This window comes from Xyrauchen texanus, chromosome 30 (assembly GCF_025860055.1).
Source record: "Xyrauchen texanus isolate HMW12.3.18 chromosome 30, RBS_HiC_50CHRs, whole genome shotgun sequence".
Taxonomy (NCBI): domain Eukaryota; kingdom Metazoa; phylum Chordata; class Actinopteri; order Cypriniformes; family Catostomidae; genus Xyrauchen; species Xyrauchen texanus.
The window spans coordinates 15,313,086-15,336,485 of record NC_068305.1 but is presented as its reverse complement, the minus strand read 5'-3'; the positions used below and the strand labels follow the sequence as shown (position 1 = coordinate 15,336,485).

The 23,400-nt window shown below is 38.2% G+C and overlaps 1 protein-coding gene across 2 annotated transcripts in view; it reads right to left on the bottom strand.

Moving 5' to 3' along the window:
- The window catches only part of plpp3 (phospholipid phosphatase 3), a 53,256-nt gene extending 32,006 nt beyond the window's left edge, over window positions 1-21,250 (bottom strand). For both annotated transcript variants that reach the window (XM_052098304.1, XM_052098303.1), the window contains exon 1: window positions 20,721-21,250. In XM_052098304.1, the coding sequence (XP_051954264.1) occupies window positions 20,721-20,856 (136 nt within the window). In that variant the 5' untranslated portion in view covers window positions 20,857-21,250. The remainder of the gene's footprint in view (window positions 1-20,720) is intronic.
- Window positions 21,251-23,400: the final 2,150 nt, after the last annotated feature.

The following is a 23,400-nucleotide window of genomic DNA, read 5'->3' as shown; positions in this document are numbered from 1 at the left end:
CAGCATATTTATTTCTATGAGGAAGGCGAAAGATGCCAGGCTGGGACCTCAGCCCAAAATGGGCAACTCATTAAACTGTCACACCTTATGCAAAACACACGTTAGCTGTCATCAGCCAGCCAACGGCAGGAAAAATAAATACCTATTTCTTAATCAAAGCAAACTAAGCACAAGACTCAAAGTTGTGGTGGGAGCTTTGAAAGTTCTCCTTGAAGGATTGTAAAATGTGTGAATAGCAAGAAAAACAAAGCTTTGCTTATGCCGGCCACCCAAATTTCTGGAACAGTGTTTGGAGCAAACGAGACATGGGGGCATTTGGGTTTTTTGTGGTTAAAGAGAGAGGAGAGGGAAGCCTTGGTGACTGATCTATCATGCACACACGCATACATACAATAAACCAAATCCTAAAGATTTAAGATCAAACCAGCTTTGGGAACTAGCGCATTTTGAAAAACAGAGTTCCTTGAACTACCCTCAGGGCCTCTTTGCTTGTCTTCTGCAGAAATAAAATCGACTTATTCCCCAGCCAGAAAAATGTAATGACAATGTTCTTTCGCACAAAGTGCAAAATAACATTCAAACTTTAACTTAGATGCACCACAAATGCACCACACCTACGTACGATCAAACCCTTCTATCTTTCCTCTCTCTCTCTCTCTCTCTCTTTCTCTCTCTCTCTTCCATTATACGGACAGGCAATTACCAGAACTAAACGCTACAGACACATTCTGCACCTGTGAAAATAAAGACATAGAACTATGTGGCATATAAATTTGTGTTTTCTCACAGGTGCTTGAGCCAGGGATGCCGTAAGCAGACCTAGTCAATGCTAGTTCAACCAATTCAAACCCAGGTACTAGACTGGGCGAGGGTTAATCCATAGAGCTATGTTACAGCTTCTGGAAACACATGCAGACATGGACGCACATTCCTCCTTGGTACTCCTTGTGATGTTTTAGGTCTACTCTGACCACAAGGTCAAATCCACTTAGAGTGTCTGGAAAAAGCCAAATCCTAGCAATCATCTTTCATCATATGAGCATGCATGTTTATGCATAGACAACAGACATGTGTCCATATCCATTTCTGTTATGGTGTGTATATGTGCATATGTATACAGCCAAATGGTAAACATGTACGTTAAATGAGGGGGAAAATGACCCCTAATGATTCTCAAAGCTAGAGTTTAATGCAAACAAACATTTCGAGACCGTTCCAAAAGCTGTCGCTTTTTAAGCTGTAGAGTATTTATGACAGAACATGCATAGTTGTATAGCGCAATGGAAAGATGTGCACTAAGCAGCCACAAACAAAACCTGAATAATTCTGAACTCAGTGTGCATTTTTGTGTGTATAGAGCTCAATATAGCCTCCAACTGTTTTTGAAAGGTCTTCTGTCTGTGCCCAATGATGTTGGCTGTGAGCTCTCGTCATGCCAGGATGCCATGTTCTACTGCCCATGTCATCAAACTGAGAGAGGCCTGATATGCCTGGACACTCCTTATTCTTCTCACTCTCGCTTTTATTCACTCTTCAACTCTTCAGATGACAAATAACGGGCACTTTTGTACCAAAACACAATTTGAGGGACAGCTTCACTCAAAACACTCACTTGTAAGAATTATAACTGGATGGAGCAATAGCCTGGCAGTTAGTGTACAGTACGTGCTCCAGGCAAGGTGAATGCCTCTATCACTCAAAAGTGGCAAAAGACCCAAAAACTAAATTATCGCATGCATTTTGTTGTTTTATATTGACTATCTTTTTAGCAGTAAAGTAGTACACAGTAAATATGAGAGGCTGAGAGAGAGATAGAGAGAGAGAAAGAAAGGGGAAGAAATGGAGGAGCACCAACGAGTCTGTTTTCAGTGCAAAGTTAATTAAATAGAAATAAATTTAGTCTGATTCACAATAGATCCATGACTACAGATAAAGACTCTATATGATGACCTAGAAACACAAAGAGGGCATGGTCCAAGTTAACCTGCCATTTGGTGTTTTTGTGTCAAGGAAGCCGCCTTGTAATATTTCAACAGACTTATCTAATATTAAACATACTATGTTTCTTTTCAAGATCAATTTACTCAATGTCGGTTTGTCACCAAATTAGAACCTGTCATGTGATGGGAATATAGATTCAGTGACGAATGGCTCAAGGCTACTGGGTTAAGCATGCATGAACTCTCCATTCAGCCCCTGACTTAACGCTCAATAAGAGCCTAATGATAAACAACAAGGGGTCAAAGTCTATTGGGGCCTAAAATGCCACACATGCAGTACACAAACACCTAGCAATCATAAGTGGGTGGCGGAGTGCTGTGTTGTGCTGGACATTTTTCTATTTGCATTATCAGATGTGGGCACATAGCCCTTTTTGGTCTCAGAAGTGGAATGGCCAGACGCCAGTTAAAGACAATCGAATGATGGAGACTGCTTACACAGGCATCCAGCCTGAAGGAAAAATGTGTTTGTGGATGTGTGACTGATGAAGAGGACTGCTTTAATTTATTGACATATTGTACATGCACTTGCATGAATATGTGTGAGAGTTTATGACTCAGCATTTATACTTTAGATCAGCTTTAAGAGACTTTGCTCAACCGGGTCATGGCACCAGATAAAGCTGCTGGTAATGCAGTTTGACAGAACCACATTTCCATCACCTTTAACTCACTGAAGTGCCAAAAAAAACACATCTTAAAGATTATTTGCTACATCTAGATTTTTATCCATCAGGGACCTGATATTTATGTTAAAGGTGAAATAATTTTTTCCTATCCCAACTTAAAACTGGAAACAACTATGAGTAAGCCATTAGTAGTCTGGTTTCCACAAAAAGATTGCTCTGTTTGAACTGTAGTTTGCTCAACTAACAGCACAATCCAAAAATGACAATGCGGTAAGTTTGGAAAAAGATTTTGACCTTTTCTTCAAAGCTTCATAAGGTAATATAAGTAGAGGTATTGACTGTGTGATAAGAGTAAAAGAGAATTGCATTGCAAAGCAAATGCTCTGCATATTAAAGACTGATCTGTCATTATCGGAACAAAGATGCTTTGGTTAAGAGGTAAGAAAGCCTTGTAAACAGCAATCAACAACAGAACTAAGACAGCTCATTAACAGAGGTGAGAACTTAGTGTGACTGTGCTTGTGTAACAGAGGCTTGAGGTAAGCTAGCACTAGATATGACTGAAAATATGGTGGATAGACTTTCATTTCTCCTAATCCGCAAATAAAGATGCAAACAGATTCTCTCTGAACCTGAAACCACAAATGTATAAAAAACACTTTCCACAGCACACATGGTGGCGATGACAACTAGCACCTTCCTAAGTTATTTGTAGTCTTGCAGTTGGCAGTAGTGTTGTCACAATATCAAAATTTCAGTAGTCATTACCGATGCCAGTGAAATGTCATGGTTCTCAATACCAGTTTCGATACTATAGCAAAAATGTGCTAATATGGTGGTGTGCTACTGAACACACTCCTTAATCCAATTTAAAGGTACAGTTCAAGTGTTCCTTCAAGTGATTCTCAATTAAGCATGATCTGCTAAACTGTTTATCTGCAGGGCCTTAATGAAATCTGTTTTATTTTTTATTTTTTCTTTCTTTTCCAGAAATCCATGTTTTACCCTTTAATTTAATGTAATCATCAAAATGATGTCTAATCAAATAAATTATTAAAATTTAAAAAAAAAAACTTAAAAGTAAAAAATGTTGCTGGGCAGGGACAAAATTTTATCCTCTGAGGCCACTAAGAAGCGGGGTGGGGGTTTGTTGTTTAGTTCTCAGCTGCATTGATGGCTTTATCATTGGTGATCTGCAGAGGGATTGAGGCCAGGGCCTTCACACAATGCAAGAGCCTGTAGAGGATGCAGAGAAAGAAAACGTGCATGTAGGCCCAATGGGAATTGCTCTGTTGAGAATGAGTGGCTCATTGCCAGCTCTCATGAGACTCTCACTGGCTGAAAGACTGAAGCCAAACACAGAAGAGAGAGCCACCCCTGCTGGGAACAAGGGAAATGCAAGAGTAGGGCTTCATTAATTACTAGGAGAAAGGTAAATGGAGGGAGGGAGAAGAGTGTGGCCCTTAAAATCTAATAGTAAGCACACTGTATATTTAGAAAAGTGTGTTTGTGTGTGGATGTACCGCACTGCATGGGATTCATCGGAAGTTAGAGGTGAACTTTAAACGTGATAGAAATTTCCGAAATGCACACAGATCTATTCTTGCACCCTGGCACATAATCCACAAAACCTACACAGACTAAACACCAAAACACACATACAGTTGAAGTCAGAAGTTTACATACACCTTAGCCAAATACGTTTAAACTCAGTTTTTCACAATTCCTGACATTTTATCGTAGAAATCTTTCCCTGTCTTAGGTCAGTTATAGGGCTGGGATAATCGATTAATCTAACGATTCATTTTTCAGTCCGATTCGATTTCGATTCGATTAATCGACTTGTGACAACACCGGTAATACCTGTTTCATCGGGGGTGGGGGTGTATAAAATGTAAAAAAAGTTTGATTGACTGGCGATCTGATCAATCAATCATAATACGCCATTTTTGTCTGACAAAATAGTCAGGAGAGAGAAGATTAACGTCGGTGGATTTGAATTTGAATAATGGATTGTAGGCTACTGTACTGACATCTTTCCGCGTTTAAAACAACAGTCCTTCTGATGTAGGCTACATTCATGTTTAGCCTATTTGATGCTATAAATTAACCAAGGAAATGATGATAGGATCACGAGCAGCTTTAACTGAGGCAATCTGTCACGACACATTAAAGAGCCACAAAATAGTAGGCCTATTTATGGTTTAATTTTCTTTGAATGACCAAATTTGAAAGTTGAGACTTTATTAAATGTTACCTGCATGGTCCTGTCTGTCAGCGCGTTGTCAGTGTCCTCTATGTATTTTTCACGACATTCATAGCTATAAGCGCATTATTAATAGCTATAAGCGAAAACTTTAGGTGTCGACAACGTATTATAGCTTACTCCAACATCGAGTGCAAAGTGGGGAGTTGAAAACTTACGGTGCTCTGTCATCTGCGGCTGCTCCTGGGTGGCGCTAGAATGGAAGGCCATCTCCATTTTGCAAAGATGACATTTCACGGAATTTTTTCCTTTTAAATTAAATAATTCCCATACTTTAGAGGAACGAGTGCATGCCGCCTTGCACTTCTGATAGTCTGAGGAGCCACTCGTGTTGGCGCTGGCGCCGGCATCTTTGTTTTGGGTCTGACAATTCGACGCGCATATTTTGCGTCAACGTATTTTTTGCATCAACGTCATCCCAGCCCTAGAGCTGGTGCATTGCCGTGGTGCTAGAATGGAAAGCCATCTCCATTTTGCAAAGACGACATATCACATAATTTTTTCCTTTTAAATTAAAGAATTCCCACACTTTAGATAAACGAGTGCGTGCCGCCTTGCACTTCTGGTAGTCTGAGGAGCCACTCGTTTTGCTTCTACTCTCCGGCGCCGCCATCTTTGTTTTGGTCTGACGAATCGACGCGCATATTTTGCGTCAACGTATTTTTTGCGTCGACGTCATTGATTACGTCGACGCGTCGTCCCAGCCCTAGTCAGTTAGTTTCACTACTTTATTTTAAGAATTTGAATAATAGTAGAGATAATTATTTATTTCAGCTTTTATTTCTTTCATCACATTCCCAGTGTGTCAGAAGTTTACATACACTTTGTTAGTATTTGGTAGCATTGCCTTTAAATTGTTTAATTTGGGACAAATGTTTTGGGTTGTTTTCCCACAAGCCTCTCACAATAAGTTGCTGGAATTTTGGCCCATTCCTCCAGACAGAACTGGTGCAACTGTGTCAGGTTTGTAGGCCTCATTGCTTGCAAATGCTTTTTCAGTTCTGTACACAAAGTTTCTATTGGATTGAGCTCAGGGCTTTGTGATGGCCACTGCAATACCTTCACTTTGTTGTCAATAAGCCATTTTGCCACAACTTTGTAGGTATGCTTGGGGTCACTGTCCATTTGGAAGACCCATTTGTGATCGACCTTTAACTTCCTGGCTGAAGTCTTGAGATGTTGCTTCATATCCACATAATTTTTATTCCTCATGATGCCATCTAATTTGTGAAGTGCACCAGTCCCTTCTGCAGCAAAGCACCCCCACAACATGATGCTGCCACACCCATGCTTCACGATTGGGATAGTGTTCTTCAGCCTGCAAGCCTCACCCATTTTCCTCCAAACATAATGATGTTTATTATGGCCAAACAGTTCAATTTTTGTTTCATTAGACCAGAGGACATTTCTCCAAAAAGTAAGATCTTTGTCCACCTGCACCTGCAAACTGTAGTCTGGCTTTTTTACGGCAGTTTTGGATCAGTGGCTTCTTCCTTGCTGAGCAACCTTTCAGGTTATGCCGACATAGGACTCAATTTTACTGTGGATATAGATACTTGTCAACCTGTTTCCTCTAGCATCTTCAAAAGGTCCTTTGCTGTTGTTCTGGGATTGATTTGCACTTTTCACACCAAACCACGTTCATCTCTAGGAGACAGAATGTGTCTCTTTCCTGAGTGGTATGATGGCTGCGTGGTTGCATAGTATTGTTTGTACAGATGAACGTGGTACCTTCAGGCATTTGGAAATTGCTCCTAAGGATAAACCAGATTTGTGGAGGTCAATTTTTTTTCTGAGGTCTTGATTTTCCCACGATGTCAAGCAAAGAGGCACTGCGTTTGAGGGTAGCCTTAAAATACATCCACAGGTACACCACAAAATCGGAACACCTCCTATCAGAAGCTAATTGGCTAATTGTCTAAAAGCTTGACGTAATTTTCTGGAATTTTCCAAGCTGCATAAAGGCACAGTAAACTTCTGACCCACTGGAATTGTGATATAGTCAATTAAAAGTGAAACAGTCTGTCTGTAAACAATTGTTGGAAAAATGACTTGTGTCATGCACAAAGTAGATGTCCTAAACAACTTGCCAAAACTATAGTTTACTAACATAAAATCTGTGGAGTAGTTAAAAAATGAGGTTTAATGACATCAACCTAAGTGTATGCAAAACTTCTTCTGTATATGCACAAAGACAGATTAACATTTTCTAAGACCTCTGACCTATGAACCCTGCCTCGGGAATGTGTGGTCTCTGTGGCACGCTGTACTTTTCTTCTCTACCACGCCCACTGTAGCACAGAAGCACTGACCTGCACACGTCAGTGGTACTGGTACGTCAGACAACAGAAGAGCACAATCCAATACAGATCAATGTGGGTCAACCCAGACCTACTAACCTAATTACAGTCTAAGATACTAATTAATATTATCTCTATGTGACAGAGAATAACAAATATAATAGAGTGCAATGTGTCCTAACCTGGTCTGATGCAACAAATTATTTGTATCTATATTATATTATGGTTAGAACAAAAATTCAGATTTACCCCTTATATGATTTATCCCTTGCAGCTTCTTGCCTAGTTAGCACACAGGGTGAGAGGAACTGTTACATTTTTAAGGCAAACAGACATTTAAATGTTTGTTTGGTTCATGGCTGAGAGATCCTGTTGTGTGTTTTGGTACTGAGAGGGACCCCTGCTGTCACCATACTTCTCTCTCTCTCTCTATCACTCTGTTAGTTTTGTCTATGCAAGCTGCTGAGGTCAGCATAGCTGTGTACACTGGGAATCCTACCTTTCTCACTCTCTCAATACATTAGATAGGTTGTGGGGTTAAAACATGTGCTTACGCACAGAAATTTTTAGTCATGGAAATTGACACCAGGGTCGTACCATTTAACATCAGAGTAGGCAGCCTTGTCGAGTGTCTGATAGCACTGTATGTTTATGACTAGGGCAAAATTAAAAATCACATTGTACTCTTAATATTTCTTAATACTACTGTAAAAAGCTATGGCAAAAATGGAAACAGTAGTATGGCTGCAAACTTCTGCCAAACATTTGCGGCAGAACTGCATGTGAAATTAATAAGTAGCAAGTTTGTGGCAATTTTACCAGAACTCTAAAAAAAAATTGTAAGGGAAAGTATGCACTTCGACTGGGAAAGTCCATGCTGTTCAAACTTTTTTGACATATATCAAATCATAAAATTGAGCCTCCCTTTTTATGTACTGTTTGCATTTGCATGTAGCGTAAGCATATAACTAACCTTAAAATTGTTACACTTTCAGATTAAAACATTAAAAACTGCTGTGGCAGGTTCAGCCAGATTTCTTTCCTCTGCACTTTTCTTCAACCCCTCTTCCATTTTACCAGTGTTTTAGGCAATATATACTGATATATATATATATATATATATTGATATATATTGATATATACTGAGATATATATATATATATATATATATATATATATATCAATATCATATATATATATATATATATATATATATATATATATATATATATATATATATATATGCAACACACATGCACACTTTCTCGAATCCACAATTTTTTCCTAGGCACAACTGGCTTACTAGCTTCAACATACTATGCAATTATCCAGCAAACTATTTAGAAAATATAGTATTTTAGATAGATTCTTAGGCAGAATTGCAAAATCCTTGCATGCCTAAGTGTCTACAGTGTTTACTGTAAAAGGAATATTAAGAGAATGAAATCAAGCTGTCTATGAGGTGCTCCCACTGAGATGTTTATTAAATATAAATACATATACATATCGGCCATCAGGATCCAAATCAGTGTACTGGGCTGTAATGGCCCATTTAGAATTTGCTCTGTTATTTTACCTTTTTGATCTCTCCCCACCCACTCCAGACAGCCCCACAGGAGACCAGCAAATGATATATTTATCTAAAAGACGTGAGAGCACATACATAAGATTTACACTGGTTTCTTCTAAGAAAATAAGCGTTTCGACGTTTATTTAAATCATGCAGTTAATGGACCTAACATGTCAAAATAAAATAAAATACAACAAATCAAGCATCTAATGGCTCTTATGTGCCAAGTGTGTCACATACTTGGTGGGTCTGTTTATTCTGTCATTAGGTAAGGAAACATCGCACTGTACAACCGCTGGTCAGATTCCCAGGGTCAAAGGTTAAACCAGAGTCATGCACATTCAAATGAAATGGTTTGAGACAGATTTTCTCAATTAAACAAACAAACTCCAACTACATCTTCTTCTCTCCGCCTCTCTCACCAACACTTTTTAGCATTTCTCTACCAAAGCCAATAAAATGCAATAAACCCCAGTGGCTCAGAAGAAGCTGTTTTGGACCAAAGGAGTGTTCCTTTTCTCTCCATCAATCCTTTCATCCCTCAGCCCACTTCACAGACCCAAGAGTCAGTGTGTCATAATCCTGGACGTGAATGCATTTAGGGGTTAACCCTGGCAACCACAGCCTGCCTGTGAGCATCTTCAGTGGGGTCGACCCCAGGGACTGCTCCTCTATCCCACCCTGCCCTGGAGCATAGGAGAAAGACTTAACACTATAACCAAACTGTCAGAACGTAGCAATCTACACTCTACCAGAGAGTAAGGGCTGCATTTAGACATTTTGGCTTTTTGTGTGGTGTGTGTAGGAGCATGAGATCATGGAAATAAGTGTGTGTGTGTGTGTGTATGTTTTAGAGTATGTCACCGTATAAGTGCGTCTGTTATTTGTATATGGAACTGTCTACTTCTGTGCAGTCTCTGAGTGTTTTCCAAGTGTGTATATTTAGAATATATTTATTGTGGGCATGTGCCCCTGCAATGACACAGTAACAATACGAGTAATGGTGTAAATGATCAAGGCATTGTTCTCCTACACCTACTCCACCCAACAAAAAACATCCCCGAGCGAAAGAAAGACAGATACAATAGACATAGGTTTACATACAAGTGCTTACGTATTGAAACACTGGCACTGGTCGTCCAAGTCTCTTAAATTTCTTGCACATTCTGTGGACTTTATTCAAAGCAGTGCAAGATTTAGTTTTTGACATGAATGAAAACAAGACTGACGGACAGGATTACATTCTCTTCAATGGGTCGTATCGTAGTTTTTTTTTAGTGTTCGTTCAGCTAATTTCCAACAACATTTCAGTAGGCAAAGAAAACTTGTGTTGTGAAAATAAGATGTGATCCAGGATCTTTATTTAGCACATGCCATGAACAGACTGTGCATCTGTCCCATGCAACAGTGTTTTCATTCCTGTCAAAAATTTAATTTGGCACAACTCTGAATAAGGTCTATATTCATCAATGTTTTGGGCAGTTTTTACACAGTTTTTTGGGCAGACTCGAAATTACATTGCTCATATGTGAGATGATCCACAGCTGCAGCATTATTATTGGAAGTAAATTAATTAAATTGAAAAGCAAGAGTCTGGTGAAGAGGCATAAAGACTAGCATTTCCATGAGTTGCACATTTAACTGGCATTCAAGGAGGCTAAATATTGAATCACATTTAGCTTAAGACTCATTCAACACATTCTTTCATAAAATACATTACTGTATGTGGCATTTATATAAATGTGCTGCCCCTTGAGTCATCCAATGAAACAGGTGGATATTATTCAGTTTATTCATTTAAATAGTAGCTCAGCTCCCTGCCAGTCCATTTGACCCTTTCACATTGACATATTGATGGCATTTTACATCTTAAAGAATGCTGAGCTTTACATTAATTCAATATCTTAAATATAACTAGGGCTGTCACGATTATTAAATGTGGCCAATTATCCTACTTACACCTGGACACAGTTTTTCTTGGTTTTTGGCAGATAGGATGTTCCAAGCTTCTTGGAGAATTTGCCACAGTTCTTCTATTTATTTTTCTCAATTGCTTCCGTCTCTTCGTGTAATCCCAGACTAACCCAATGTTCAGTGGGGGTCTCTGTAGGGCCATGCCATCTATTGCATGGATCTCTGTTATACTATTCTATTTGCAAAAGGAATGTTTGGGAGTATAAAATATATATTTCCTATTCACACACTAAAGTAGCAGATACAAATAACCATCTAAGACAAATTATTTTGTGAAACGTCTTATGTTTCATAAACATAAGATGTTTGCACAGTAATATATACATTATATCCAAAAGTTTGGTTAGAATTTGAAATGCACAATAATTATATCAAATTATTAAATAATCGCCTGATCGCGGTTATTAAAAAATCAGGGGATTATTTAATAATCGAGAAAAGACGATTATAAAAAATACTTTTAATAGAAAAATACTAAGAGGAAATCAATTAATTTTGAGTTTTAAGGTAAATTTAGATTCCAAAAGCATGCAAACAATGACTTTGAAACTGAAAAGACCTGTATAAGAACTAGATTGAAAACCGTTTCATTTGAGTATTATCCAGATCATTAGATGAATATTAGCTTTAGTGACACAAGTCTCATTACCATATGAATTAGCGCAGGGTGACTGCCCTTAGGGGCCAGCTAGGCTTACACACAGGAACGTTGAACACCCTGGACTTAATCCTCCATATGACCCAGAAAAAGTGACAGAGAGAGAGAGAAAGAAAGATGTGGGTGCATGAAGGTGGCTGAGGTCACCCTTGGCCTTTTGGTCATCGAGGTTTAACAGATGCCCACACTGGATTTTAGAAATTCCGTTCCAGAAAGCAAATACACACACTTTTAAACACAAAAACACTCACACACACACTAACCCATTTCTGTATACAACCTGGAATTATAATAAAGCCGACTTAACCGAGGACGATTGTTTGTTACTGTGGTATCAAAAAGTCGTGCCACTGTTGCAGCTACTGCTGTTGACTGGCTGATACACAGCACACACTCATACACCGCACACACTCATACACACACAATGCCTCATTTGCTGAAACAATAGCTGAAAGGATACAATATAGACCAGCGAGAGGAAATAGACTGCAATTACACTCCAAACAAACAAATCATTTGTGTTATTACCTCGTAGAGAGGTATACAAGCACAGTAGGGGTTCTTCATAATTGATTCCACACTATTGAAGATCTAACACTATTGTTCTGCGAGCAAACAGAGAACTGTAAACCACGAGAGATAAATGTCCACTGAACACACAGAACAGTATCCACATTGAGGAATTTAGTGACTGTAACTTAACCAAAAAATGTTGCAGGTAATGACGAGCAAATGGTTTCTTGAGAAACCATTTGGATTAAGTTATACCCAACATTAAGGCTGGGTGAAATATCAGATATTCACTGCCATTTTAATGGCAATTATTAAACAACAGCACTGTGTGTTTAACACACCAAAGACCAGGTAAGATTAGTTTTGTGATCCATCTTTGTCTCGCTTAAAGAGATGTTGTAATGGCATCTCTGATTTCAACTTCAGTAGCAAAAATGGCATTAAAGTTGTTAATTATGAGTTTAAATCATTTAAATAAGTACATTTTAAATGTTTTCTTAAATTAATCATGTTGAAACTGATTTGTTCGAGTCATTTATCAAAAATATTCAACAAAGTAGTCAAGTATCGCTGATTAATATGCACTGTTATATTGGTGTTTATGAAAATTATTAAATATAATTATTTTTAATGAAAAACATAGTGGAAACCATGCCTTAAATACATTTATCTACATCTTAACTCTATTTTGAACTACTTTTGTCTTACTGAAACATAATGCCACAAAAAGCACAAAAAGCCATCTGATGGTCACCCGTGCTCATGTCTGCCTGTCCAATCACTACCTATGGCGGGACACTTAATCACATAAACTCTACAAGCATAGAATTAAACCACATGGCAAGAAACATCAGAAACCAGCCTCTCTTACACACACACACACACACACACTTGGATATTTATGCAAATATCCTCACAAGATCTTGTACAAATAGTCAGAGACATGCTACATGGCGCACACACACATGCACTTAGACAAATACAAAACACAGAGTGTAGGCACTACACTTTGACAGCATCATTACCAGTGGTGAGGATGAGGCGAAGCAGTATGTGAGTCCGTCTGAGGGCCCGATGACTCAGCGAGCACCTACATCACACAGTAACACTCCAGCCTTAATGCCATTACAATATACTATCTCCCTCCAGATCTGAGCAATTCCTAACCAGTGTTGGGCAAGCCATTCAAAAGGTGTAGCTAGCTAAGCTACCAACTACTCAACATAAGAAATATGCTAAGCTAAATGTTACACCTCAGAGAGAGAAGAAAGACACACTGCAAGCTACAGGCCAAAAGTAGCTTGCTATACTGTCATAGACAAAACATCTTTTCTTATCACATGATGATTATCTAAGCCATGGTACAGTATAGTGCAATACAGTATGGTGCCATTTGAAATGTATGTGCATTGGTCTATGCAGAAAAATCACTATTTTTCACATATTTATACTAAAATGTCTACAAGTCCATTTGAACATGATTTCCTATGCACATTCCTGTATAAAAACTCAAACATATACTATTCATCTATTTCACTATTCAGACCTTCTTAATCACTGGTAAACGATAGGGCACATTTGCAGGTTTCCGTTCCATTGATTGTAGATCCACTGCAACCAGCGTTTTATTTTCTTTCCATATTTTAAAATATTCTGTGAATGTTTTGATAAGTGATAGTACACCAAATAATTCAGCAGTGTGTGAGCTTTCGGAGTCATTCAGATTGAATCGCGAACAGATTCAGACCGCTTTGCTATAATTTGTGACCAATTCATCTTATAGAACCGAATCAGATGAGTGATTCAGTTGTGAGTCTGACATCTTTAGTTCTGATTCAAAACTGCCGTTAATGAACACCAGGTGGTGCATGCTTTTTAGCAAAACAACACCACTACCTAATGAAAAATATAGCTTCGCCACTACATTGCTTCTCAGAAGTGTAGTTAAGCCTATTTGTAGTGAAGCTACTGCCATGCTTCTAACATCACTTTCCAGAGATCTGATCCAGAGGCATAACTTCTGAAATCCTGTGTCAGGTTTCAGGGAACTTGGCTTGACTTTTGGTTAGTGGCAGTGTAGGTATTATTTTATCATCTTAAGTGTCACATCATTATGTAATGTGAGGAAATTGGCCTAGACTATTTTTTGTTTTGTTTCTCGATATAGGGTTACTGGAAAAATCTATCACACTCCAAATTACTGATTACATGATACATTACACACAACCTGGTCTTACAGTTGTTATCCGTAAATTGTACGCTAAATTTTAGCAGTTTTACGTGGCTCATATGCATTGTGGTAGTTTCCTGGTGAAATGAATACCAGTAGGGCTAAAATGACTATTTTTATTCCCCTTCACACAGATTATAAGTAAAAGGGCGAGCATATCAGTGTGTTGAATCTTTAGGATAAGTTTTGTTCAGTATGGTGCCTCATAAAAGCGACTCAGACCTCACTACGTGTTTGCATTTATTTAGACGACCTGCATCTTCTTCAATTAAGCTGAAGGAAATTATATAAATGCACACAAATAAACTTTGCTCTTCACGTTACCACTTGAGCTATGGCATTGTGGTTAGCACCCATGCTCTGACACATTAGGCTGTGATGCTTATGCAGGCAACTTGAGTTCGAGTCCAGTTTGCAACATTTCCCAGTCCTGTTACCCCAACTGCTCTAGATAATTTCCTGTCCTCTCTCTACTATCTACTAACTAGTGTATATACTATCAAAAATTCAACTTCCTTCAAAGACCATGCTTTCATGTTCATATGTGGTGGAATGTAAAGGATGCAAGTTACAAAGTCAAAAGAGTGGCTGAAAAGTACAACACTACCAGCTAATGGAAACCTTTCAAAAAGTATAGTATCGGAAATAAACCTGTGTATAGCTGAGTGACCATTCCTAACATTCTAAAAAAAAAAAAAAAAGAACAGAGCTTCTGAAAATAAGTCTAAAATGGCTAGTGAAACACAAATATATACTGTATATATGGTATATGGAAACATCAGAGACATGGCAACAGCAGACTTTAATGGAGCATTACTGCAGGAGGACTTCCTCAGTCTCTCTGACTGACAGCTACAGCCACTCAAAGTCTTTCCTGAATAACATGTGGCAGTTTTACACGCCAGCAATTACACCCAGTGAATGAGAGAAAAAGGGAGGGCTCTGGGCTCGGGAAATGGCCAAGAAAAAAGAAACGGTGGGATTACATTTCACAGCACAGCTGACCACACCTAGTGCAAAAAGTCAGAGCAAGGGAGGCAGTCTTGCGAGAATACCTTTTCCTCTACCCTCCCTTTCCTGAGTTTGCCCCTGCATACACACCGGACAAAAATTATACCAGATGTCACTTCAAGAGCGAAGGCTGCCCTCGGTCTGCAATGAAGAATTTGAGAAATTCAGCATAATATTTATAGAGGTGGCCAGACCTTCTCTGATTCAGAGGTGGAGGTTAATGCAGTCAGACCCAAATAAGAATGAGAGCCAAACCTTTTCCTTCACTTTGATCTCCTCACTAGGTTAGATGCCTATTACTGAAATAGTAATGGCCAAGCGGTTCTCACGTGGTTTCAATTTAGGGCGAACTTTTGACGGTGGTGATACAGCATCTTGTAGCATGGAGTTAATAAGTTTCCATTTCCATTCCTACAAGTAAACAAGCAACCTCTTTTAGAATTGATGCTTCCCAGGAGAGGTACCAGGAAGCAGCTCGGCCAAGTCTTTCAGGCTAGCAAACAGGATTAAATGTTATTGGTAAGTCATACTCATTGGAGTTTGAACAATGAGGTCATGAATAAGAATTTCTATCCATCGCTAACATCCTAGTAAATGCATTAATTTTATACAATGCACATTAGGGTGAATCTCACAAAGCCTGTGGAAAAGGGGTTTTAATTCACCCCATCTCTGGAACAAAATATTTGTTTGGCTTGTTTTCCAAAATGAATATCTAATACTCCTTATAAACAATGTACATTTACTTTAGGAGCTATACTGCAGAAGAAAAACTTGTTATTAGAGAATGTTGAATACAATATTTAATCAGGGCTCGAAATTAACGCTTGTCCAGTACAAGTGGATTTTTGAAGGGGCAAGTGAAAGAGAATTTTACTTGCCCGACCGGACAAGCAGACTGATTAAAACGTCAATAACGAAAAAAATAACCTGCTATATTTGTGATAGCCTTGGCCTGTGTCACTAATAAGAAAGTTAATATTCGGGGGCCTGGGTAGCTAGTTGGCTAGTTAGAATCCCAGGGCGTGCTGACTGACTCCAGCCAGGTCTCCTAAGCAACCAAATTGGCCCGATTGCTAGGGAGGGTAGAGTCACATGGGGTAACCTCCTCGTGGTTGCTATAATGTGGTTCGTTCTCAGTGGGGCGCATGGTGAGTTGAGCGTGGATGCTGCAGTGGATGTCTCCGTGGCAACGCGCTCAACAAGCCATGTGATAAGATGCGCGGGTTGACGGTCTCAGACGTGGAGGCAACTGGGATTCGTTCTCCGCCACCCGGATTGAGGCGACCAAGAGGATTAAAAGCACATTGGGTATTGGACATTCCAAATTGGGAGAAAAAAGGGGAAAAATAAAAAAGTTAATATTCTTATTCTGCTGTTGAAAGTAATACAGAGCATACAATTTTATAATTCGCTAGTGATCTAGAAACAGCTGCGCCCTGTTTGATTGACAGGCTGCGTATGTGTATGTGCTGAACATGCACGTGTGTTCCGACCTGCTGCCATCTACTGTTTTGTGTCATTATAATAATCAAACAACCATAACAAGAAAACGAGAAAACACTCACTGCACTTTACTGGGTATTTTTATTAGCTTTAAAATGTATTGATGTATTATAATCATACAGTAAAGAACAGAAGTAGTTTTATGTTGCTTTTCATTCTGAATGTTTACTTGAATACTTGATACTGCTGTTAAAAACTTTTAAAGCTGTTAAAAAAGTCTTAATTATTTTTTTAATCTATTTCTATTCATTGCTATTTTTTATTGTTATTTTATTAATGACTGTTTACTAGTCTTGAATAATTACTTAAGAACTTGAAACCATTCTTCCATAATTAAAATATTAAGAAGCTGGTATTGAGAATCGTCAGATTTCAATACAGACCACTGACATTTTGGTATTGTGATCATGTATAGCTTTTATTGTACATGGTAGATCTTGCTGTAATAATGATGAAAAAGTAGATCTCATTCCATAGAATGGGAGCATCCCTGCAGTTAATGGTGGTGATGGAGGCTTTTCTTTATTTGACGACCATAAGTAACATAAAATAATTATCACATGACCATAGCCTACTCCCCTACCCAGTGCACTTTACATTTCAAGTTCAAGGAAATCCATTGTTAAAAAGAAAAACACAATTTAAAGTTCAATAAATGCATGATGTTTCCAAAGTCGTGTTAAATAATTGTGATCTCAATGTTGACCAAAATAATCATGATTATGATTTTTTTGCCATAATTGAATAGCCCTAATTTCAGCTATCCACATTGGCAGGAATGTGTGTGACCCACAAACCCAGACACCCTCATTCGGGGGCACATTCGGGGACACACCTCCTTTGCATTACTATAACTACTGTATGCTAATGAGCTGAGCTTCTCAGCTTCATCTCAACAGGAGGTACCGCTAAACATACTGCAATCCGTCTGGCTGCTTTCTTAGAGTTCATTAACATTCACAATGCATCAGACACACTGCGGTTACAATGTCTGCACTGATAAACTACTAATGAGCTGGAACAAAGTATCGCCACTCTCGGTGTGGATGAACTGTATGTGTAAACATTTACATTTACGCATTTGGTAGATGCTTTCATTCAAAGACTCACAGAGCATTCAAAGCACACTTTTTATCAGTATGCATGGTCCCTGAGAGTCAAACCCCATTGGTTGAAACATTAACAGATGCAGAAGGAAATTAAGTACTGGCTCATAGAGAGGTGGCTGATGTCGGAAATGGCGAGAGCCCATGATAACGCACAGATCTCCAGATCTTCACAACAGATGGAACTTGAAGTGCCTGATCACCAGTTGGGCCACAGCATCAGCAATAACAAAGCCCATTCACTACCAGACATTCCTCATCCATCCTTTTCAAATCCCCCTTCAAATGAGTCTCTTCGCTTTTGCATACCCCCCACCACCAACCACCACCAAAAACAGGCCAAGCCCTCCTTCTTAAACATGACAAAGCACATGTTTGTTTGTGTCTGTCTATTGATGCATGCAACTTGAGTGTCGCATCTTACATTAGAAACTTTTTTCCAGGGGAATTTGTTCCATATGGAGTTTTAGCACTTAAGCCACATATGAGAACATGTCTCATTTTGGTTGCATTTGAAAGGGACTGTAAAACACGCACAGGAAGAGCTGGGTGTTCATTTTCATTAAAAAGCAGCTTTAAAATATGTCTAAGAAAGGAAGTTATTAGACACAGAACTCGCAGTAAACTTCTAATTTAGGACCACAGTTCAAAGTGACGATATCAAACATCTTTGTTTCAAATCATATCGTTTTATATCAATCAGTGATATTCCTCCTCTTCCATCTCCACCTGGTGTAATGTGTCATCTTTTCAAAGCATGACAGCCATTTGGATGTTGTTGGAAGTTCACAGGCATTTTAAATCAGACTCTTGCTTACAAAAGCCTTGCACTGCTTCTCTAAAGCGACATGTTTAAGCCATTCTACCCTGCATTCTTGGTAACAAAAGAAGCTGGACTCATTCTGCCTCCAAACCTGGGAGAGAAAGTTGATATGATGCTGTGGCTGGAGTTAAATGAGGCATCTGCCAGCTCTTGGTGGGTTGGAGGGTCTCGCTGAAAGAATGTGTAAAGTTGAGGGCTGAAGTTTGTTAATCCTTCATTCTGAAGGAGGAGGGTTTGAACTGACATGCTTTGATGAAAGATGAGAACCCAATGCTGTGATGGTTTCCAGGCATCTGAAAGCGACGCTACAAATCAAGCTGCCTCCATTCTCCAAGCAAATCATTTTTAACTGATGATTTAATCTGAAGCAATTTACAGTGCAAGAGATACAGGGGCTAGTTGTCAAAACCTTTTACTCTAGTGAATATTTCTCAGGGAAGGCTTATTTTTGAAATTCTATTTTTGTATAGGCAAGATACAGTATATATAAAGTCTATGCTACAAAAAAAGCTCTTGGACATTTCCACCGTTATTGTCCAAGGAAAAAGATACAGTTCTCTGAACATAAGTCGCATGTTGGAACACCAAATGGGGTAAGTTATCACAAAGAAACAGCCAAGCATAAGTTTTCAACCCCAAAACAATTATGAAACACAATTAATTACATTTCAGTTAAAACATCCCCTACTTATTTTAGGGACAATCCCTTTGAAGCAAACAGGAGTTAAGTGTTATTCTCAATGGCACAATGGTGATAGTTCATAAATTGTCCCTTGCAAGTTTGAACCTACAATATTTTGGTTTCTAGCACAGTTCTTGAACAACACGCCAAGGCAACACCACCCTGTACCTCCCATTCACTAAGCTACGAATGTCATGCTGTGCTGGTGAAAGTTGTGAAGGACTGCACATCAAAAAAATCTCCAGGATGTTTTATTATGTGCATTCCTTTAAAGGATGATTATTTGTTGTGTTCAAATAAAACATTTGTGCCTGAGAGCAATATACAGATATCACAGTCTGTTCAGTGACACTCTCTGTGTACTCTCTGAAAGGCAAATATGCCAAGGCCAATTGACTACACTGAACTTCAAACCTATCAAAACTTTCTCATAATCAAGTTGTTGATTAGCCAGATCAAACCACACATGGCTGTGATGGTTAAAAAAAAAATACCAAAAAATCTTTGTTACATCGTAATTATAAAAAGTTGTGAACATGAAGTCATGTTTACAAAACTTGTTGTGACTACAGATGATTCTATTACATGTAAGTGACTGGTTAACCATAATAAGCATGTTCATATGCCACTTCAAAAGATGTCAAAAGGGTGCAAAAGGGCCCCGGAGTTCACATTAACTCCCCACTACATTTGATGTGAGAGGAAGCTCTCAATAAAACAATTCAAAATGATGTTTTTGGCACATTTGATGGATTAAAAACGAGAGGGACTGATCTTTAGAAGAGAGAAAAGTGCCAACTTTGCCCATCCAACTGTCTGAGATAAATTGTGTTTAACGGTTATTCTTCTGTTTGCTGAGATAAGAACGCAATAAAGGCACTTGCATTTTACATGGTTATCTCAAACAGCATTATATTTATTTCAGCATCTTATATAATCTGATCTGATATTTTGCACCATTGTTGCATGTTACTCTAAAAAAGTGAAGTTTGGGATGCACATGACATATTGAACTATTATACTATAGTATATATGATATGTATATATGCAATATGATATATATATATATATATATATATATATATATATATATGTATATATATGTAGATATATATGATATATATAGATATATATTATATTATACTATTTACATAAATATATATAGCTTTTACTATATATATATATATATATATATATATATATATATATATATATATATATATATATATATATATATATATTTAATAACAGTATTTGCCGCATGCAACAATTGCATTGTTATGCATTTCATAAATACATTTGAATTTATTGAAATCAAATATATACAAAATAAATGGTTTAGAATATGAACTGTTTAGTTGCAAACTCCTTATCCGGAATCTGCAGTAGTACAGTTGAGATAAACTCCATGCATGCACGTTCACATTGTTATAAATGTTACTAGACACTCACCCAGGACAAGGCAAAAGATATCTAGTGCTATTAAAAGTTTCCTCTTGCTGTTGTCTACGCCGTTGTTATTTAATGTGGATGTCCCTCCGTTTCTTGTTTCAGGTGCCATCGCCTTCTCATACATATAGTTTTGCATTTGCGAGTTCGTCCTTGTGTGTTTTCTTTAAAATCCCAGTACACGCAAACACTGAGATCAGAGATGAGTTCGTTTCAGTTGCAGTGTCAGTATGGACGTGTCGGAGAACGTCTGTGGGAGTTAAAGTTCCCACGAGTGAAAATACGTCCTGAAAAGTTAATCAAAACAATGAAACGTCCATGCATTCAAGTCCATTCAACTTTTCTCCAATGAAAGCGCAGATGCGGTGTTACTGAATCACCTCTCTGTGATGAGTCGGCTTGGGTTGTTCGTGAGACGTGTTCTAATTCTACGCTACTCGCCTGCTTCAGCTGTGAGCGGCTTTTTAAAAACTAGGAGATCAACTCCTGTTTTATGAATCCTCCTTTGGTCTCCACCTCCTTCCCTTCATTGTGAGCGCTCAGCCCCCTTCTCTTCTCCGGACCCACACTGAGCCCGCGCTCCTGCAGCCAACTTTAACCGCGCTTGTACTGACACACGGTGATCTGCACTGCTCCAAGCGGCCGCCGCTGGAAAGATGCAATTGTTCAGTCCTTAACACTTGTTCCATGTAGGCTAAAGTGAGGGTTATTCAATTGTAGGTTCTTGAGATATCACATAAGCTATTTGAATGCGACATTGTTTTAGGAAAATATGAATAGAGGGGGGTATTACAAGAGATATTGGTGGTCCATCTCAAAAACATTTAACCTGCAGTAAAGTGCATTGTACAAATAAGCACCGATAGCTCATCTGGTAGAGCATAGTGATGGCAAGTTCATAGTTTGATTCCCAGAGAATGTGCTTCCTGATAAGAAGTATATATTCAGCTTGAATACACTCTAAATCACTTTGGATAAAAGTAGTTGCCAAAATATGTAGGCCTATGGGTAAAGACACTTGAGAAAACCTTTGGTATTCCTCAGATTGCCACACGTGGTGGAACCCTTTGCACCCTTTTGAAAGTGCCTCAAATATCCTATTGTGTACTCAAAGAACTTCATTACATATTTTAATTGCCTCAAAACCTTTCCTCTATGATGCGCTTAAAGAAGGAACAGTTGCCCTTCATCAAAGGATGCCTAGAAGTTTCCATAAGGGCTCTGAAGAGTCTCTTTTAGTGTATCTTTTAATTGTTATCGTCTATGGTAGCAGTAGTATTATGTCGTAGAAGTGCTTTTCATCAGCAGGGTACGGGCATCTTGGTAAAATACAAAGAAAAATAAATGGAGCAAGCTACAGGGACATGCTGCATGATAACTTGTTGCAGTCTACTAAAACTCCCAAACACAAGGTTACATTTACATTTGAGTGGCTCCAGAACAAAGAGGTGAATAGACTGCAATGGCCCAGCCAATGGCCTGACCCCAATCCAATAGAGGATGTGGGGCACTGTTTGAAAAAGCGTGGTGAACAAGATCTGTCTCTCTAACCTGCAACAAATCTTTCGGGGAAATAACATATTTTATGTTATTCTAATATTTTATTTTGTAATATAATATGTCTAATAAAATAATAGCACATAAGATAATATTTAAAATAGGCCTAAAAACAAATTGGCCAAGGGATATGATGATCAAGATTATAAATGCCATAAAAAAAGAATTAATTCTGATAAGGACTTATTATTAGTAGTAGTAATATATTGATTTTATTGTCTATTTTATAAGCGGCAACTTTTCAACAGCTTATTTCCCCAAATCGCTTCACATTCTCCAACTCAGCACTGAGATTTGACTGCCATCTAGTGGTAGAAAGCATGTAAAAAATTGCATCGACATGATCGAGCAACTTTTTCAATAACTTTAAAAACACACCTTTTTTATCAGCCAAAAATATAAATAGAACAGTTAGTATATGGCTTCTTATAAACTTACACGCACACACACACACACACACACACACACACACACACACATATATATATATATATATATATACTGTGTGTCTGTATGGAAATAAACCATTTGAAATGATGTGTAAAGCCCGTTGCTTGACTTTAAAGTTTTGAGAATCTTGTAATTACCAATTACTTTTTGCTACACTGCAAATGCTGACCAGAATAAACGTGCCCTTTTCTTTTTTACATGAGATATCTTTAACTTTCTAGAAACAAAATATATGTCAATGACCGGCATACTGTACATTGCTCCTATTCAGCAATTTACAGTATGCAGTATGCAGTATGTGCGTGAAAACAAGGAGCACGTTTGTTACATCTGTCTCCATGCCAGGTACTGTTATAACACTCATTTGTAATGTGCTAAATAAGGCAATATGCCTAACTTATGTGAAATATATTGACACGTTTTATACTGAAAGTGATTGTTTTCAAATATTTCTAATGCTTGCATGGGTTTCAGTCAATCAGTCTGCCTGTCTATCAAGTCAAGTCAAGGCAATTGTATTTGTATAGCACCTTTCACAACACACATCGTTTCAAAGCAGCTTTACAGAAGATCAGCATTAACAGACGATAAAACTGTAATGTCTATGAAGTTGATGAATCATCATTGTACAATTTAGATAAAGTACGATTCTTAATCGTGTTTAAAAATAATTAAA